Source organism: Clupea harengus, chromosome 3 (genome assembly GCF_900700415.2).
Source record: "Clupea harengus chromosome 3, Ch_v2.0.2, whole genome shotgun sequence".
NCBI classification, from domain to species: Eukaryota; Metazoa; Chordata; class Actinopteri; order Clupeiformes; family Clupeidae; genus Clupea; species Clupea harengus.
Window position 1 is genome coordinate 4,828,143 of NC_045154.1, and position 18,891 is coordinate 4,847,033.

At 39.4% G+C, this 18,891-nt stretch overlaps 2 protein-coding genes across 5 annotated transcripts; both read right to left on the minus strand.

Moving 5' to 3' along the window:
- Window positions 1-111: 111 nt before the first annotated feature.
- psmd13 (proteasome 26S subunit, non-ATPase 13) lies at window positions 112-4,979 on the minus strand. The gene is made up of 13 exons (XM_012840097.3): window positions 4,778-4,979; window positions 3,669-3,747; window positions 3,522-3,556; window positions 3,323-3,378; window positions 3,113-3,156; window positions 2,929-3,015; window positions 2,644-2,815; window positions 1,974-2,053; window positions 1,741-1,866; window positions 1,537-1,599; window positions 756-836; window positions 554-670; window positions 112-377 (listed from the first exon to the last, which is right to left on the minus strand). The coding sequence occupies exons 1-13, from the start codon at window positions 4,876-4,878 to the stop codon at window positions 282-284; spliced, it is 1,137 nt and encodes a 378-aa protein (XP_012695551.1). The 5' UTR covers window positions 4,879-4,979; the 3' UTR covers window positions 112-281.
- Window positions 4,980-7,499: 2,520 nt separating this feature from the next.
- ric8a (RIC8 guanine nucleotide exchange factor A) lies at window positions 7,500-18,484 on the minus strand. Of its 4 annotated transcripts, XM_031564318.1 has the most exons (12): window positions 18,228-18,484; window positions 17,474-17,509; window positions 16,680-16,727; window positions 16,304-16,321; window positions 13,693-14,322; window positions 13,188-13,282; window positions 12,697-12,847; window positions 12,250-12,345; window positions 11,997-12,141; window positions 10,323-10,467; window positions 9,917-10,036; window positions 7,500-9,670 (listed from the first exon to the last, which is right to left on the minus strand). In XM_031564318.1, exons 1-12 carry the CDS (start codon window positions 18,315-18,317, stop codon window positions 9,541-9,543), a joined length of 1,704 nt encoding a protein of 567 aa, XP_031420178.1. In that variant the 5' UTR covers window positions 18,318-18,484; the 3' UTR covers window positions 7,500-9,540. The 4 variants fall into 4 exon arrangements, with proteins under 4 accessions (XP_031420178.1, XP_031420180.1, XP_031420179.1 ...); XM_031564320.1 differs by lacking the exon at window positions 17,474-17,509; XM_031564319.1 differs by lacking the exon at window positions 16,304-16,321.
- Between the last annotated feature and the right edge of the window lie 407 nt (window positions 18,485-18,891).

The window sequence follows — 18,891 nt, forward strand, 5'->3', positions numbered from 1 at the left end:
GAAGCACATCTTCAGAAATAACATGCCCAAAATAAGGCAACCTACTGATCTAAATAATTAGGGTTCGGCAGAACCACAAAAGATACCCATTCTCAAGAAACTGGAGACTGATTTTAGGACAGCGGCCTTTGATCATAAAATTAAAGGACCAGCTTACTTTTATTAAATACAAAGAAATCTTCAATTCCATTACTGATAACCATTCTATGAACAATAAAAAAAAAGGTTAAGTTGAGGAAGCTGTGGCAACAGAAGAATAGGTGTACACGCAGATGTGGAGATTAGGTGAGGATATCCTGGGCCTGCTGCTCCACCAGAACGGCCATATTCTTGACGTCCCCACACCAGAAGTCCAGACGATCTTTCATGCCTTTAATCTGGAGCAAACAGGTTGGAAAAGCACCTTAGCAAATAGGTAGTCACCAATACAGTACACAATTACACACAAAAAACTCACTAGCTTGCATTTCATCAGAAGGTTTATCAAATGTAAGCGATAATCAAGTCATAACCATAGTAGTCTCTAATCAAAAGCATTTGGACGTATCAGTACCTGCGGTACATCCAATACCCTTGGCTGGACCCAGGTCATCTGAACTTTCTGATCCACCTCATCAATGTTTCCCTTAATCAGCCCAACAGACAGGGCCTTCATAACCAGTAGTTCCACCTAAAATGCAAACACAGTGAGAGTCTCAGTGGTGTCACACTACCATCTTACACTTCAAATGGGTGAAAATGCACAGCTAATGTACCTCGGTCACAGGGATCTTGGCACTCTGGGCGATTTCATGGAAGGTCAGCTGTCTGTGGTTGGCTGGGCGTGTGAAAGTCATCTGCGTGTGGAGATATTTCACCATTAGGGTAAACTCATGTAAACCAACCTACCATGGCTGTATTCAGCCCCCCACCCCTTACATCTTTACAGAGCAGCTTTCGGGGTTGAAATAAGTACTTTCTCAGTAAACAAAACCAGTAGCCTGCTATCACTACAATGTATAACACTGATAGTAGGCAAATACTCTGAATAATGTTTTAATGAGATCTTAAAAACTGTTATGATTAAACGTCAGATCACTTTTTGCTTTGGTTGTTGCACGTTATATCCCACAGGCACACCCAAATTAATATTTTTGGCTACGCTACTGCTGCTTAAGTTGGCTAATCATAACATTAGCTAAATGTCTATTGCCCCCTACAGGCAGTAAGCAAGCAAGGCAGCCACACCGATTCTAAATCAATGACTGTAAAAAAAAAAGCATGGACATTGTAAGCTTATGTAAGCTTAAATGTGAAGCAATCGGAGGGAACTATAAAATGGAGGAAATTTAACTGAATATGAGTTGGTTCTGGGCAGCTCTCATTCATTGTGACAAATTTTGTCTTCATTCATGTGTTACGGAAGGCCATGACGCCATGCTGTGCGTACTTTTTACAGTCACCGTTTTAAATACATACTGATCCAAGGTGTGAATGAAACTGGGTGCACTGAACAGGGAAATCCCCCCTAGCTCTCCTAGGTTACTGACAGCTTACCTCCATCACACACAGCAGCTGGATCTTTTGCATGAGTTTGTGCTCTTGGGCTGCTAGGTCCGGCTGAGACAGAGAAAAAGGTTTGTACTGCATTTAAAGCATTGAAATTACATTAAGATATGTTTTTTTAATGTCGAGTTTTTGTAGTAAAACAATTAAGGATTTGAGGCGACAAAACAGAGTGCTAATATTGAGTGTTGTTACCTGCTGTCCCCAGGCAGACTTAAAGTTCTGAAACTTGTCCACATTCCCACAATTAAATGCAAAAAGTGTGTCAATCAACCACTGCTTGTCTGTATTCCTCAGAGATTCCAAAACAGGATGCATGAGCTGTGGACAAAGGCATTGTCAGGGACATTCGGGACTGTACCAAGTCAGAATAGTATGTTACAGGTCCATGTATACACAATGAATTGAAAAGAAATATTTCCTCGTACCAATTCTCCAAAGTTGTATACTCCTTCCCCTAACAGGCCAGCCAGTCCTAATGTGAATGCTCTCTCTTGTTGCTCTGCCTCTGTTGTTGAAACAAACAATAAACAACAATTAATACTAATGATATTTTCCTTTAAAATATGCTATATGTAAGAATGTTGCCCAGATATCCACTAAAGTTAGCATGCTAACCAGCTAGTCCCAGCCTGTCCACATAATACCACTTTGTACCAAGAAACACTAGAGTCAAAGTAGTGAAAACAGCAAAGCAAGGGTGCAGTCACGGGCATAAGCCCACACTGTCAGGAATGGTGTTTTCAATCGCTAAAATCTAATTTCAGAGGCTAAAATAAGGACAGTTAAAGTGTTCATTCGTGAAGAAATGGAATGCTCCGTTTTTTAACTGCAGAGCATTATTCCATTTTCAGAGTGCTGGATTGTATTTATGAACAGACCCAAGTAAACACTGCTGTTAGTATTAACAAGTAGCTCAGTAGCAAGCCCATTGGTTGAAATTAGTGGTTAGACTATCAGCTAGCTCAAAAGCTTGAGTGCTTCAATGAAGACCTACAGGGTCTGTTTACCTCGACTAAGTCAACGTAACATACAAATATCAATTGATGTTGATGGAGACACAAATGGTAGCCTAGAGCTGGTCACAGTCGTACTTACCTGGCAGGTCTTTGATATCAACACAACCCAGGTAGCGCAGTGCATCCTTGTAGTAGAGGGCATGAGTCCCCATGATACGGTAGTATTTGCTGGACAGGTCATAGAACCGGCCATGGACAGAGGTCACACCTGGCAGGTTGTTCAGCATCTCCTCGGCCTCTTCAATTATTTTCTTCAGAGGAGGCAAAGAAAAATGTCATTGATGATAAAATATTTCATAAAAAAAGAAAAGGAAAAAAAATTAAGTTTATTTTCACACTTGTAGAGCACTGAGTGTGGAGGTACCTTTGTTGCGGGGAGGTCGCTGATTTCAAGCTTCAGGCTGCCGATTGTGGTCTTACACAGGATGACTGCTTCATCACTGCTCTTAACCTTAGTTCAAAGAAAGGGAAAGGAGAGAGCAGCGGATTAATCCAATGCTTTCTTTTTAGAGAGCGTGAACGTCTTTGTTTGATGCAAGCATGGCTACCTTTTCCTTTGTTTTCTCCAAGAAGGTGATAGCAGTGTTGGGATCTGTAGAGACACAAAGGTATTCTTATAATAGCAATCCAAAAACCTGTGATTTGTAAATATATTCAAGTAAATAAATAAAATAAAAGAGAACAATACCATAATATTTAATGCTATGGGGGAAAAGGGCTGAGACATAACAAATGCAACAGTTGAGGGTGACAATTACCTGTCATCTGCGCGGCCACAAACAGAATGATTTCGACCAAGGAAAGTGGATTGATTCTATCACAGAAGATGACAGAAAACAGAATCACATATTCAATACATGTACAAACAAAGGGTATTTGCCTTTCTTTATCACCACTTCCTTGAGTAGGGCCTTGATGTCTATATATTTCACTGCAGAGAATAAAACAATACCTTACCTGTGCTCAAAATCACTGATGAAGTTTTCATACAGCTGCAAAAAAAGAGCACAATACATTCATTTTCATCTGAAAACAGTAAGTCTGCAGATCCATTTAAGAAAAAAAACAAAGAAACAAAAAAACAGACATAGAGAGTGTACACACCTGAATAAGGCCATCTCCAGATGCAAAATAGGGATCTTTCACAAAGTCTGTCAAATTGAGTGTCAATTGATGCCACAACCTAGATAGTGAATGGGATTAGAAAAATGGAAACAGTTAGGTCTGTAGAATAATACACGCAGCTACTTGTGGACAACGTCTGCATACATTTTAGCAGAGCCTATTTTATGAACTGGGATGTATAGGCTTAACCAGAAAGACCTGTACGTTTCCTGTATGTTGTTTCTTGTTCACAACTACAAAATGTGATAATCTAAGGTTTGTTGGTTTGAAAAACAGAAGAGTTGAATTATATGGAAATATACGACAAAATTATTTGTATTAGCGTATTGGTCCATAAGCATCCACTGTAAGGAGCTACACCATCGTCAGTCTTCAAGCCTTCATTTCATGGAACTGGATGCACAGTGTCAACTTTGATTGTTGACATGTAACATAAGACTAGTTATTATACATGACCAGGTTTAACTCGACCCCTTGTATGATAACGAAATCGGACTTCTAATAACTCCACTAATTATGAAAACCAAGCAAATATTTCATTCGTAAACTTCAAATGGTAGGCTATGCAAAGCCCTAACGTTAGCTAGCTATAGCTGAATAGCACCAATAGATCTACGTTGCATGTGCCGAGGACTCGATCCAGACTGGGAGGCTAGCTGCTAGTAGAGCTAAAATATTTGCACTTCATTCTATTCAGGTCTCCTTAATATGAAACAAGAAAGAGTTGCTAATGGAATAACTTAAGCTGGTTAATTACCTTTCCCATTAAACTAGACGGAATCTTGAATAAGCTAGCTATCTAGCTAGCTAGCAAGCCAGAGTCTAACCAGCATCCCTACAATATCCATCCCTATACATTCTTTTTTTCTTTTGACAATCAATATATCGTGCATTGGGACCTATGGAAATACATAGTGTACAACTTTAAGCAACCTATCTAAAGTACATAACGGATTATACAACCCCGTTCTAGCCAACACATTAGCTTCATGACTCAGCGTAGGTTATGATCAATGTTGGGGCTAGCTAGCTAACATAAGCTAGCATAGCTAATTTGTTAATCGACGTCAGTTTGACCATGTACTTACTTTTTGTTGTGAAATTCCTCGAGCGTGTGCCATTCTGTTGCCAGTTCTGGTGTTGTACTATTGCTTTGCTGTTGTTTGAGGTATCCGGTTACGTCTTTCATTGTGATACTTTAATTGTTAGCTTCTCACTTCAAGTCACTAGCTAGCTATCTTACACTTTCTATAAAGTCGTTGCCTGTAACCAGCGTCAATAGTGAAAATTTCAATACGACTGCCGTTCGTCGTATTTTCAAAATAAAAGTCGAAAATTATTCAAACCAAGCTGGAAAAAAAGCCTGAAATGCCTTTAAAAACAACGACAAAAACAAAAATAACATTAGTGTTGTTCAATTGAAAAGGGTTGTTTGTTTCTCCATATAAATTCTGAGAAATTACACATCCAAACTTTTTCCTTAAAGAGAAAATGTGTTTGAATGCCTACCTCAGTAATTCCACCTGCTTCAGACTGAGAGCTGAAAGGTAAAAAGATATATTTTTTTAAATGTGCATTTGCCTATTACGAAAGTTTGTGGCTGGGAAAACATAAAAATGTGCATCCTTGATATGAATGTGAAATGAAATCTTTAAATCCTTAGTACTTACAATAAATATATAGATATTTACGCCTGAATCATTATTGTTTACAGGGTTGTTAAAGGTAACAAAATCAAAGAGTGACTGTCATGTGTTTGCTTCTCCTTAATACCACTTGTGGAGCTAAGTCTCGAAAAAAGGAACGTTGGAATGTCATAATTTTTTCACTAGAAGCCATGTTGTATATACATATGGCATGGATTCATTTCTGTATTTTTGTGTTAACAATTTGTATCCACATATATTTCAAATAGGTCACATAATAGGGCAATTTCAACTCACAGCTCTGTTCTGCCTATTCACAGTAAACACGGTCTATAGACTCAATTTATTCAGTAATGTATAAGGTGGTCTATGACTCCCAAGAAAACGTGACCCTTGGTGTGAAATGCAACTTTCTGGATGTGGTGATCTGTAAGAGATTAAATGGAGAAAAAAATGTTGTTAAAAAAATCTAAATGAAGTGTAACAGGCTACCTTTTAATTTCATGGTTATTTGCAAGATGAGTCTGCTAAAATGACAAAATTTGCAGATGCAACATGGTGTATTTCTCTAGGCTAGTTAGCAGCACAACAGGCATATATCAAATAAAACGTTGAAACATTTGTCAAACCGAATTTTATTTTGACAATTTTTGCCACCATGTTGTCGTCGCTTATTGTCGCCAGCTCAACAGAACTGATCTTCTTCTCCAACTTTTTATTGTACTAAATAACTTTGGAGATGCACTACCGCCATCTACTGGTAAATCTCTAGATCTCAGTAACTACAGCAGGTTTATCAAATAAATATAATATAGTGACAAACCCCCTGATGGCCAATTGCTGGAATTGCTGAAAGTTGCCAAAAAGCTAGATTACTATAATTACACATGGGAGTCTCATTGAACCAAGATCAAGACCAAGAGTAAAAAATGCAAATAGTGCAAAAATAAAGCAATAGTTTCAGTATCAGAAATAAAATGAAATATTATTGTATCAACATACAAAATAAAAATATCACAATTAAGTACATAATACATACATACAAGCAAAACAAAATGAACTAAAAAAGAAGCAAACAAATATGTAAATAACTACATAAATAAGATAAGAAAATAAATAAATAAGAAAAAACTCAAAAGTGCTTAAGCTGGGGTAGAGAAATCAATGCGTCCAACTGTAAAATGGATTTCAATGGATGTGAAAACACAGGGAACTTCATAATTATAAATTCTCTGAGATCTTGGAAGGGACTTGCAATTTCCCTATTTCAAGAGACAGGTGCTGAGGCTTTTATAGCCTTATACATATTTTGACAATATTACTATGTGGTGCTGTGAAGATGTTTCTTACATTTTCACTCTATGCACTATGTATAAAAGCACATACAGTGGGAACGACAGGTGTGTTTATCTGTCCCTCACATGTACCACCAAAATGTATTTGAGGATGAAACCAAAAGTAGTTGCTCATATAGAATACCTCAAAAAGTGGCAAATTGTTACATAGTGTTGCTTTAAATAATCTTGGTGTTAATCTGTGTCAACACCTGGGAAGTTAAAAAACTGTGGAGGAGTTTGCCTTTAGAATACAAAAGTTGAGTTTCAACCATTTCCATTCCATTCTCATGTCTAGTACACATCTCGTGCATATTTCCTGGTCGGCCTTTTTGGGTTTCCATTGACCGAAGTGGCCATGGAGTATACAGCACAAGAAACTGATTTATATTGGGAAATGCAACTGCAGACACTTCAAACCTTACATTCCCTTAACTGTCAGAATCTACTTACCGTTGAATAAAATCATGTCAAGGATCTGCAATTGAACAAATCATGGATAATGGCAAACAGGTTGACATTAATGGGCATCTCTGATAAATCAGTGCTTTTCTAACAGTAATTCATTCCTTTAGGTCGGAGCTAAGAGTAAGATATGTCATTTGGAAAATTCTGTGGCAGTCTGCTTTAAAATGTTATGAGTGTGCATGTGCATGCCTTACTATACTATAATAATAATAATAATAATAATAATAATAATGCATTTGATTTGTAGCGCACTCTTCATTCAAAAGAATCTCAGAATCTCATGTACTATGTACTAGAAAATGGCAAAGCAAAACATTTATTTACTACCTATTTGTAATTCTATTAACAAACATAAAAAGCAATTATTTGAAAACTATTTTATTACATTAAACCATTACACTGTACAGTACAATAAATGAATTCAATGTATCATTTATATTAATATACCTGACCAGCATTTACAATATACAATTCTCTCCACCATTAGCTGCCTACCATTAAATCAAAATGAATGGACAAAAGAGTGTGCAAACATAATCTGAAATCCCTTGATGCAGACAAATAACAACACAAAGAATGCAGTGACTATTTAGTCAGATCTTGGCAAAATAATAAGCCTCTACCTAACCATATACTGGAAGCAATAAAACATGTTTGACCAGCTCGTCTGCATCAGTGTAGTTGTCAGAGAACTAGTTTCTGAACTGTGAAGCTGCAGGTGGGTATCATGGTAACAGCTTATTCAGACTTAGAGTAAGATAGCGTGTACAGCTACTAGCCTATGGGAGCGTTTCAGACACTGATCTTTGGCTGCATGAACAAACAAGCCATCTATATATTTCGCTACCAAATGAATGGTCTGCTAGTTAGAAAATATTTTATCTTTCCTTATAGAGTTCTATAACTAAAATATGATCTGAAGCTAGTCAAATGCAAACCGCATATGGCAGTATTTTGCCAGCAGTCTAGTAGAGTAGCAAGGGTGTTATTTCACCAGCATCTGGGCCAACTGCGACTGTCTACAAAGAACTGTCCTCAGCACGGATGCTCAGTGAACACCCTTCATACTTCACCAATTACAAATTCACATGGAGTTGGTACCCTGCTCAGATTACAAATTATCTGTGTCCAAAAAAATACAAGACATCTCTGGAACATTTCAACAGTGTTCTGTAAGATTACATCTCTATACATCAGTGCTTACAAAAGACAGCTAACAGATGAAACCCCTAGCACAGAAACCCTTTAGGCTTCGACTGATTGTCACTGTAACAGTTACCATGTTAAATGATCATGCTACCTCGTTATACGTTTCTTGTGCACACGACACAATAAGTGCTTTCTTCCTGCAGAAGTTAGCAAATTCTGCATCGTATGTAAATCACTAATTATCACCAGACTTTCTCATGGGAGACCTTTCACATTCCTTGTTGTGAAGCACAATTAAATACAAGGAAGGACAACATATGTAGTGGAACATGAAACACTGCTCCCTATGAAATGTGATACTATAAGACTCTATGTCCCTTCTTCATCAAAGGTGTGTATGAACTAATAACAATGAGAGAGAGTATGCACATATTTGATCATGTTTATAATTTTGACAATTTTGGTATTCATCAATTTCCTTTTGTCGGCATCCCTATAATCCCTATAATCGAACTCAAGTCTGGTTAAAAACTATAAATGTGGGGGCACTGTGGCACTGTCCAAATAAAGGCATAAAAAGCCCAAAATAAATATAAAAAAAAAAACTATAAATGTGCCTGTAACATAGTAATGATATGAACACTACACTTCCGTCATGAAAAGCATCTCCTGCTCTCATCTCACACTCTTTGTTCTTTTTCTTACTCTTTAAAATGCATTTGCATTTGGTTTCAGCAGGCTGTGGAATGAGAGTTTGTTAGGGCATGGCAGTAGCAATGTGAAGAAACTGTTCTAATGTTACCTCAAGATGGTAACTCATCTGCCAATTACCCTAAAATCCCTCATTTCTACAAAAGCGTGATAAAGCAAAGACCAAAATGCATCAAAATATTGACAGAAGTGGGGATATATCCTTGGCCTGGGATTGCAGCACAGCATGATGATATAGCAAATGAGGTTTTGGAACAAATAAGGTCTAGAATCACCATGACTGGATTGGTCTGTGACAGCTTTATTTTTTTAACCATTTTCCCAAATATTAAACAATTGGATTTTCCAGTTCAAATCGTTTTTTTCCCCAATTACACCCCACTGAACATATACGTAAGTGCACACACATCCTAACAGGAGGGAAGACTGCCGCCAAATTGTTACCAGACCTTTTCTCCCAGTCGTCGGGGATGTGGGTATGATTGGGTGTCCTGTGTAATTACATTGGTGTTATGGGTGTCATCATCTTATTTCAGTGGAGCTTTACTCAACTTCAGAGTCACTGTCATTCTGAGTAATCTGTCCCTGCTGAGACAGTTTGGTAAAGTCATCTGGATTCAATTTGGTCATCTGCCCGTCTGGCTCAAGCTTCATAGGCTGAATCAAATTTTCCCTGGAAAACAATCATATATTAAAAAAAAACATACTATCATGATGAAGTATGTGTTCTTGGTTGTCTATCAGTATGCCTTTTTCAGACAATAAATATAACTGTTTTACCTAGGGTTACATTATTGTTTTGTTTTTTCACATAATGGATGTCTGACAGTTGGACACAAGATTATACCACATATTTCTGTCATCTACATTTAAAACAGTTCTTGGAACTTTCCATCATGGAGGACATATGAAAGTATACCTGGAGAGTTTATCAAACATGTGGACGAGCTTCATGGCCTCCCTCTCCTTCTGCTCCTCCGTCATGCCCTCCATGGGGTTGGGCTGTTCCTCCTCCACCCGTCCTGTCACCGGGTTGATTCTAGCAAAGGAGTTAGATGTCAGTAAGGTGGGACACAGAGAACAAGCTTAAAACAACACAAAGACAAAGATTTGTCACGCTAAAACCACCAAGGAAGTTTAACCGGAACTTTATAGTTTGGCGTCACCAAGGTATTTGGTTGGATCATTTCAGATCACACATAAAATATGTTTTGAATTATAGCTATAGCTATAATTATATTTTGAATTATAGCTATAATTGAAAAACTATGCTAAGTGGTCCGCGAAGAGCCACCGAGAGTGAAGCAGAAGTTCTCTGGTCTTACTGGGCTTTGGCCTCCTTGTACTCCTCAGTCTCACTGTCCTCGTCCTCAGAGTAGTGTCCTGGGTTATGCCCCCCGCGCATCAGGCCTCGTGCTGCTAGGAGACCCGCTGCGTTGCCATAACCCGTGTACTTGATGAAGCGTGACACTATAGTATGGGAGAAAAGCAATTTCACACCCATCATTAGGACAACAGTTCATACACTGCACATAGTTTCTGTGCGTCATTGTAAACACATATATGATATATATATATATATATATATATATATATATATATATATACATTGCAGTACATGTTACCACGTTTTTTCAATAAAGCCTTATTTTAAGTGTCCACATGATCAGTGCTGTTGATTTTAGAATGATCACCATATATCCCCTCACTCAGACATGAACTACTCCCTGTAACACAGCTGACTGTGTATCACTCAGACATGAACTACTCCCTGTAACACAGCTGACTGTGTATCACTCAGACATGAACTACTCCCTGTAACACAGCTGAACGTGTATATTCCCATCCACCAAAGGTACACAGGCCGGCTCTTTCCATCTAATTGTGCTGTCAAGTGAATCTGCTTCCACCATGCTATTAAACTATGGAGTTAGATTTGTTTCATAATTCACAAACAAACGAAACGCGATTCAAACAAACGAAACGCGAGTCACAAACAAACAAAACGCGATTCAAACGAACGAAACGCGATTCACAAATGTATTTCATGATTCACAAATGTATTTTGTGATTCACAAATAAATGACCCCATGACATTTGTTTGCAACCTGACGAACACGAGTTACAAATCCCTGCATTCGTCTGTGTGGATTTTTGGAACTTTCCTAACGCGTTTAGATTCACAAATGCATTTTTTCTAAAAGATATTCTCTGCAGCCTATCAGATCTCTTCCAATTTTAGCCAATCACATTATAGTGTCTATGTGGACTACAAACCACCCGTCATGGTTATGGACATTGTCCGACATCACGAGCAATGGCATCTGGTAGCTGCTCACCAAATGTTAGTGAAATATAGCTTGTTAATCTTATTAAACCGATTATCATACGTGGTTGAATATTCTTGAGAATGGCAGGATCCATGTTTAGTCATTTTAAGTGTTCCATAGGCTACCAACACTGCTGAGTTGACCTTGAGAGTTGGGTGTTCTCCCAGCAAGGCTAGCACAAAGCAGCGCTCTTGGCCTCAACTTTGTCTTTCCCTGGTAACTCCTTCTCCAGACCTTCTCCATGTTATGAACTTGCACATGTTAAAATAGCTAACATAGGCGCTGATGCATTGCTGTTGGATTAATACAAATCTGTAGATGGAATATTGTGAACACGCCCAGAGAAGGAATGCACACCCTCAGCTGAAAATGGCATACAACAACAACAACAACAACAACAACAACAACAACAACAATATCATGGTGGCTATTCATGCCCTATCGTTTCCATGAATGCCACTTCATTAATGTCTGTGGTAGTCAATAGTCCTCCACCACATTAGTCATTTTCTAATATAGCTAGAATATTTCATTAATTTACATTAAGGATTGTAAAAAGGAGTTACTGACTACCTCTCGCAACCCAACTAAGCCACATCTGATACACCACCTTTCTATTTCATGGGCACAATATTTAGTAATAACTGATGATATGAAGACGCTTCTCACCGCTTTCTTTACACAGCACAAACAGGAACTCCGCGGCGCAGTGCTTGACGTCCGTGTCTATGTGAGTCATCAGGCGCACCAGCTTGTTCCGCAGGGTGTTGCCGACCTCCGGCCGGGTCATCACATCTCTCAGTGGGGGGAGAACCTGAGAACCACAGCCTCCACATTAACCACAGGCCAAGATACCCCTACACACCCCCTCACCAAAACTGTTGATCTGTCAGGTACGTGAATAGCAGCCCCTGCGGCTTACTTTCATCCTCAGAAACTTCCTGGTCCCTCTGTGGATGCGGGAGCTTTCTGTCAGGAGGTTCAAGGAGGGAAGCAGGGATTCTTTCAGCTTCTTTCCCTACAGATATCAAAGAAATGTGCCATATTACTGAAATGTATATGACATCAGTAGTTGCAATTAGTGAATATCTTTAGAGACTGCTAGCGTGTAGCCGCAGCTGTGGTCTGTTCCCCAGTGCCCAGTGCACAGTGACACCGTTAACAATGCTCTCAGGAAAACAACAGGTACACCAGTCTGAGTACACCAGCAGCACAAGCAAGAAGGTCACAAACTACTCTCCAACAAAAACAACCAAGAAGAGCAGACACTACATGTGAAGAGACAAAAGGCTATTACTGTATATATTTGTCTTGCCAGTAAATGTTTTGATATTCAATAAAAAAAATGATAATTTATCTGATGTCTGACCCTGTCCAGCCTCTTCTCCATCAGATCCAAAAGCATGTTGACAGCGTCCATGTTGACCCCCGTGTATTCAACAGAGCAAGGCTGCACTTTGGGTAATATAAGTACATCCAGGCAGGGCAGAGGCAGGTTTCCCAGTAGATTGCAGGTGTGGCTGCAGCAAAACACACACACACACACACACACACACACACACACACACACACACACACACACACACACACACACACACACACACACACACACACACACACACACACACACACACAATGGATAGTCCTCAGAACTTAAACTCATATATCAGTGAAATCAGTGTGCAGACAGTCCCCACACCCCTTAGTATGCACATAATTGAATTCTTATACTTAGGACATTTTGAGTTATTGCCATGGTTACCATGAATATTGCCTCAATATTAATAATATTAATGTTAATATTAATTGGCTAGCAGTTCCAGACACAGGTGTTTAGGTGTCCAAAGGTTCTTTCCTCACCTGTGGAACTCCTCTGTGCGGTCCTCGCTGTCTGCTATGCTCATGAGACAGTGTCTCAAGATGGCCCCCAGGTGTCTGTACATGGCAGCCTCCTCCTGCCGGGTTCCACAATAATAACAAACACAAAATGGCATCGGCATAAGCTTGAATGGTGGAGAAATGGATATTGCACTAAAATAGTTTTGGTCTAAGGATTATCTGAAGAAAGCTGAATAGCACAGAATGTTCCTGAAAGCTTGACTATATGTTTATTTTGCACAATATTCCTTTTTTTTATGTTCTTGGCGTAGTAATCTCAGTTGTACACAATACTGTATGTCTCATCTCTCTATGGCACACACTTACCTCAATACCTCAACAAACCAGCTAACCAGGGACCACACCTTACTATGGCATACCACAGGCTACTCAGTGGCCATTAGCCCTGACTACTACCTACCTTATTTAACTCATTTGTCTACATGCAATATTTGATGGATTCATGGGTGGATCTCTGTCCTCTCACCTCATCCACCTGGCGGTGGTTGGTGTCAAAGGTGATGTTGAAGAGGATTTTAAGGATCTCCATGGCACACTCTGTCACCTCACGACTGAACGGAGGCAGCTCTTCCCCGTCCGTGACCCCGGCGCGGGCCACTTCGCACGTGTCGGGCCAGCACACTCCCAGCGTGGCGTCCAGGGCTTCGGCCAGCAGATTCACCCCTCGGAGCTCCTGTTGCAGCTGGGTGCGCACGTCCATCCGCAGCGCGGTGAGCATGAAGGTTAGCCTCAAGTCAAAGAAGAGCACCTCAAGGTTCCATATTGGCTCACGACACTGCTTCAGTCTCTCAGCCAGCCCCACTACCAGGTGCATTTCGGCCCCCAGCCCCTGGGCCGCCTCGCTGTTCAGTATCATGTTGCACAAGCACTTGAGGGCCTCCACAATCCTCTCCAGGTCCGGGATCTCGGTCGTCGCCTCTCCCTCTTTCTGTGTGAGGGCGGCATGATGGGCTAATATCTCCATGGCAGCGCGGCTGCTGAAGGGAGCCAGGCATTTCTTGTCACGTGACAGGATGCGGATGGTCTCCAGACAGGCAAGCTGACAGGAGGGCTGCAGGTCTCGCTCCAGGAAGCTCAGCACCAGCTCCCCCAAGCGCTGCACAGATGAGGAGACATTCACACACCACTACTATGACAATGTCACTTAAACAGCTGGAGAGCTGGGGACCCCACAGAGATCAGGACTGAATGTTGGGATGGGGTGTTTACATGGTGATTACATCTTCATGGGAATGCAGGTATAAATGTGGGCATTAGAAGGTAGTGATCAACGTGTTCCCTGTAATAGTTTTCATTCACCCTTCGCCTGAACAGCACGTGTTATTCACACTCTGATTCTGCTAATCCCAGATTAACTGCTTTCGAATTATTGTGCATCTGAAATATCTTCACAAATGTAATCCTGTGGACACATCTGAGTCATTCAGTCATTCAGCTCATTGACAGACAGTTGTCCCTAATGACTGATAGCAGGGAAAGGTTGATATAAATATTGATGTAGAATGCTACCATGAGTCTACCTTAAGTGTATGGACAACCCACTGACCATGCCTCACACCACACCTGCTGTTTATTCATTATGCTCTGGCCAACACATTCATTTTCTGATTTGCCAACCACAGTTTTCTGACAGTTAAATCTTTCCGTTATAATATGCTCACAATATATTCAATCTATGCAGCAATTAATAAAAAGGGGGGGGGAAAATAGACTTAATTTAGAAGAGTCAACAACTTAATCTCAAATAAGATAGTAAAACAAACTTGAGACAGTGTAGGCACAACATAGTGTCTTCCTGAATAATTAACACATATCTGAAATATAGTCCATGTATGTTATGGTTTATATCTGTCTTTTCCTTCCACAGACTGGCCTCCTGCGTCTGTTAGACCTGCCAAACAACAGAAGATACGAGATTAAAGCTGATCTAAGATTAGTTCAGGGATCTGCTATAGTGCGATCACAGTAAATACTCATGGAATGATCCAGATCAATAACCTGAATGAACAGGAGTAAGTCATTGTTTTCAAACAATAGTATCCCAAGATTATATGTAAATGTTACAATAAACTTAACTGAATGCATTTAGTCCAGCCACTTGTATTGACCACAAAGATGCAATATATCTAGGTCTTAGTAAAAAGCATACAGCTAGTAGTAAGCTTATTCTTCCTAGTCTTCATGGAAATTTTACTGTCTAGTAACAACATAATGTTTTAACCGAAAATAATGGGGCAGGGTAATGACTTGACAGGTTTAGGTGCCGAGACAGATCCAAATGCTGAAGAAGAAGCTGGAAAAGAACATGGTTGCCAAGGTGGCGCACCTAATGAAATACGTTCACCCAGGGACCAACCTTTTCAAAGATAAGGTAATAAAGATATTGTTTTTACTACTGAACCCTCGAATTACACACTAAAACAGTAGATAGATCTTGTTTGGTTCAGTGAGGTTTAGGAAAGTTTGTGTAATTGAAGCCAAGTTTGACAATGAAATGCCGTAGTGTACTTTGCCCCTAAACTCTAAATACTTTGTGCTAGCAACTATTCACAAACAGCAGCTCATATACTTTCCTTTTAGAAATAGATCCAAAAAGCATCATGAGACTGAAGTGGGTCAGACAGAGGTAGTCTGAGGGCACTGCTTCACTATTCCACATTTATACACATCGATTCCCATGAAAGGTCATCCAAAACAGTCACATGTGGTGTCTTTAGCCTTCTATACAATCCAAAATGTAGTTCTGTAAAAATGTTTACAGAAATACATTTTGGGTTCTAAGGGTTACATTATGTAACTACTGGTACATTAAACATGCTGTAAGCGATGTAAGCCTTTTTTGCAAACTTGCACCATAGTCCACTACCTCCCAATTTCTTGGGCATTTGCAAGATAATTGGCACGCAGGAATGTCAATCCCTGTGGACATTTCCTGATAGATTAAAAGTCAAACAATATTTAAGTTAGCCAATTACAGAGATAAGGAGAGTCCCAGATTCAATTTTCCTGTAATGGCAGTTCCTAAAGTTTTCCACAAAACATTGCTTACAGCAGGTTACTTTAAGCATCATGTATACCTCTTGTAAATTTCCATCCTATAACACAGGCATGCAGAAAAATAAAGATGAATTATTAAAACAGACGTCATCCATCAACTATTCTCCTATAAAATCAGAGTGTAATATGTTAAAGGTCCATTTGGTTTGACAATTAAATCTTCATTTGTGTGTTAATGACAAAACACTTTCAGTGGACCTCCAGTGGTGTTGACATGTCTGTAACATGTCCAATCCCATATGCCAATAATAAAAACAAGTCTGTAACATGTCCAATCCCATATGCCAATAATAAAAACAAGTCTGTAACATGTCCAATCCCATATGCCAATAATAAAAACAAGTCTGTAACATGTCCAATCCCATATGCCAATAATAAAAACAAGTCAAACATTACCTCTCTGTGCTCGTGCTCATTTGTTTCGAATGTGAAGCACTGGCTCTTCTATGGAAATAGAGAAAGATGATCATTGTATGGCTTCTCACAGAATAACAGAGGTCTGCCACTGCCACTGGTGTGAGCTCTGAAGACTGTAATGCTTGTTGTGAGAAATATCAGTTTTGGTCAGGAAACATGCCTTATCAGCAAACTGTATGTTTTGACAGCAATTAGACAATTTATCATTAGGTGGGGAAGAAGTACATTTATGTGTATGTGAGTTTCTTTCCAGACCATACATTTAAAAGTCACTTCTGTGCAAGTAAGTCCTCTTGGCTTAGCTGGCTGTAATGCAGTAATACAGGGCTTCAGCAAAGAGCTAGAAGCAGCTCAGCCTACATGCAGAGGATTTATAGTGCACCTGAGAAATCTATTTGTGTTGCCGGGGCCCTAATCCCCTTGCGTCAGAAGAAAGTCAAAGTATTTTTTACATTTTAAATCGATTCAAAATGGATCTAGAATGAGTGGGTATAATTAGTCTTTAGATAATTAGTTACTTTTAGTCTGTATAATTAGCTATAATTAGTACTGTTATGTCCTAAAATGACAGAAATGACAGAGACAGGTCCAACCTAACTTCATCCCAGAGCATGCTGATTAAATGGGGTTTCTGGTGGCAAAATGCATGTTGTGTTAGCTCTCAGTAAAACCAACAGCTGAATGTGTTATTTGTTTGTTAATCACTATTCTTACTCTTGAATATTTTTATACTGTTAGATAATACAATTACATTCTTATTATGCAACCATTACCACAGCCAATTCGTAAAGGAGACCAGCAGACCATTTCTAGAGAGGAATGCAAGGGCATGTGGTCAAGGGGCTACGGTTATGAAACAACAGATGACAACAGAGCAGTGACAATGCTATCCTCTGTATTATTTGACTGGTATAAAGACATGAGCTCAGTGCCAAAAGCTCCTGCAAGTGGTGGTCCAAATGTTTACTGTCAGAATCAAGGTTCGGCATAATACAGACTTGGAAATTGGATGGAAAACCATTAACAAGTTGTTATTTTTCACACCCATGAGCAAAGTTCAAACTGTTATACATCTTTGAGTCATCCTTAGCATTTTCACAATAATCAAACTGGCAGCTGTCCGTGTAATAACATCACAACAATACATTATCATCTACAAACAATCATTATCATCTATTACAACGGCAGCTTTGAATATACAAAGTACTAACTATACAAGCAGGTTATGTGGGCATATGTAGGCTATTCATGTATGTAACTGGTTAATTAACATAGGTTACTGGTGTAGGCTACTCCCCAGCCTTGACAAATCTTCGTACACTAGACGCTCGTGATTTGTTATTACGTTGGTAAAGAAATACGCATCGTCTACGCATATAACTTGCATTCATGGCTCTGGAAACAACAAGCTAATACGCGTTTCTAAAACAAGTCGACAACTTCAGTTTCCGATGACAAAACAATACACTAAAAACCATGACACATGAAAGGCACATCAGCATCGGGTTTGAAATAGTAATATTTTACCTCCTTATTATAAGTCTGCAGCGCTATGAGTGCGGCATCCTGATCGCCAGTTTCCATTTTTTCTATTATGGCATTTAAATCCATTTTCATCGCTGAGTTCAAGGTGTATTCTAATGCTCTCAGTCTCACTGACAATCATGCACAAGCTCTTCTGATAGTAGGCCTAATAATCAGATATCACTCCCGTACTGGAATCTTATCCTAGCCTCTAATCCAACTCACAGCCTGACGGATGATGAGATTAGAAGAGGATTGGACGCCCACAGTAGAGGATGTTGGGAAATGAAGTATTTGTGCAATTTCTCTCCCCCCTTAGAAACTTAGAATCTCCTAACGTTTATCAAAAATAACAATATCATCTCCCATCATCTCAAATTCTTCAAGTGCTGTACCAATAGCCTACCTCCTTTAGCTGTTTACCATTGTTAAATTCAATTCACCTGGTCAAAATATCTGCAATAAAACAGATCTATGAGATCTCAATAAATGTATTTTTAAAGCCAGTTAAAGTTTAGTTTAGTGTAGTTTAGACAAAGCCCAATTAATTCGTCCCTTAGAACGACCTCGGAGATATTGGAGCAACCAATTCACTTACATTCTCAGTAATGTGGCAAATAACTTAACAGGGTAGCGGCTGCCAGCATCCAATAACCTCCGTTCTTCT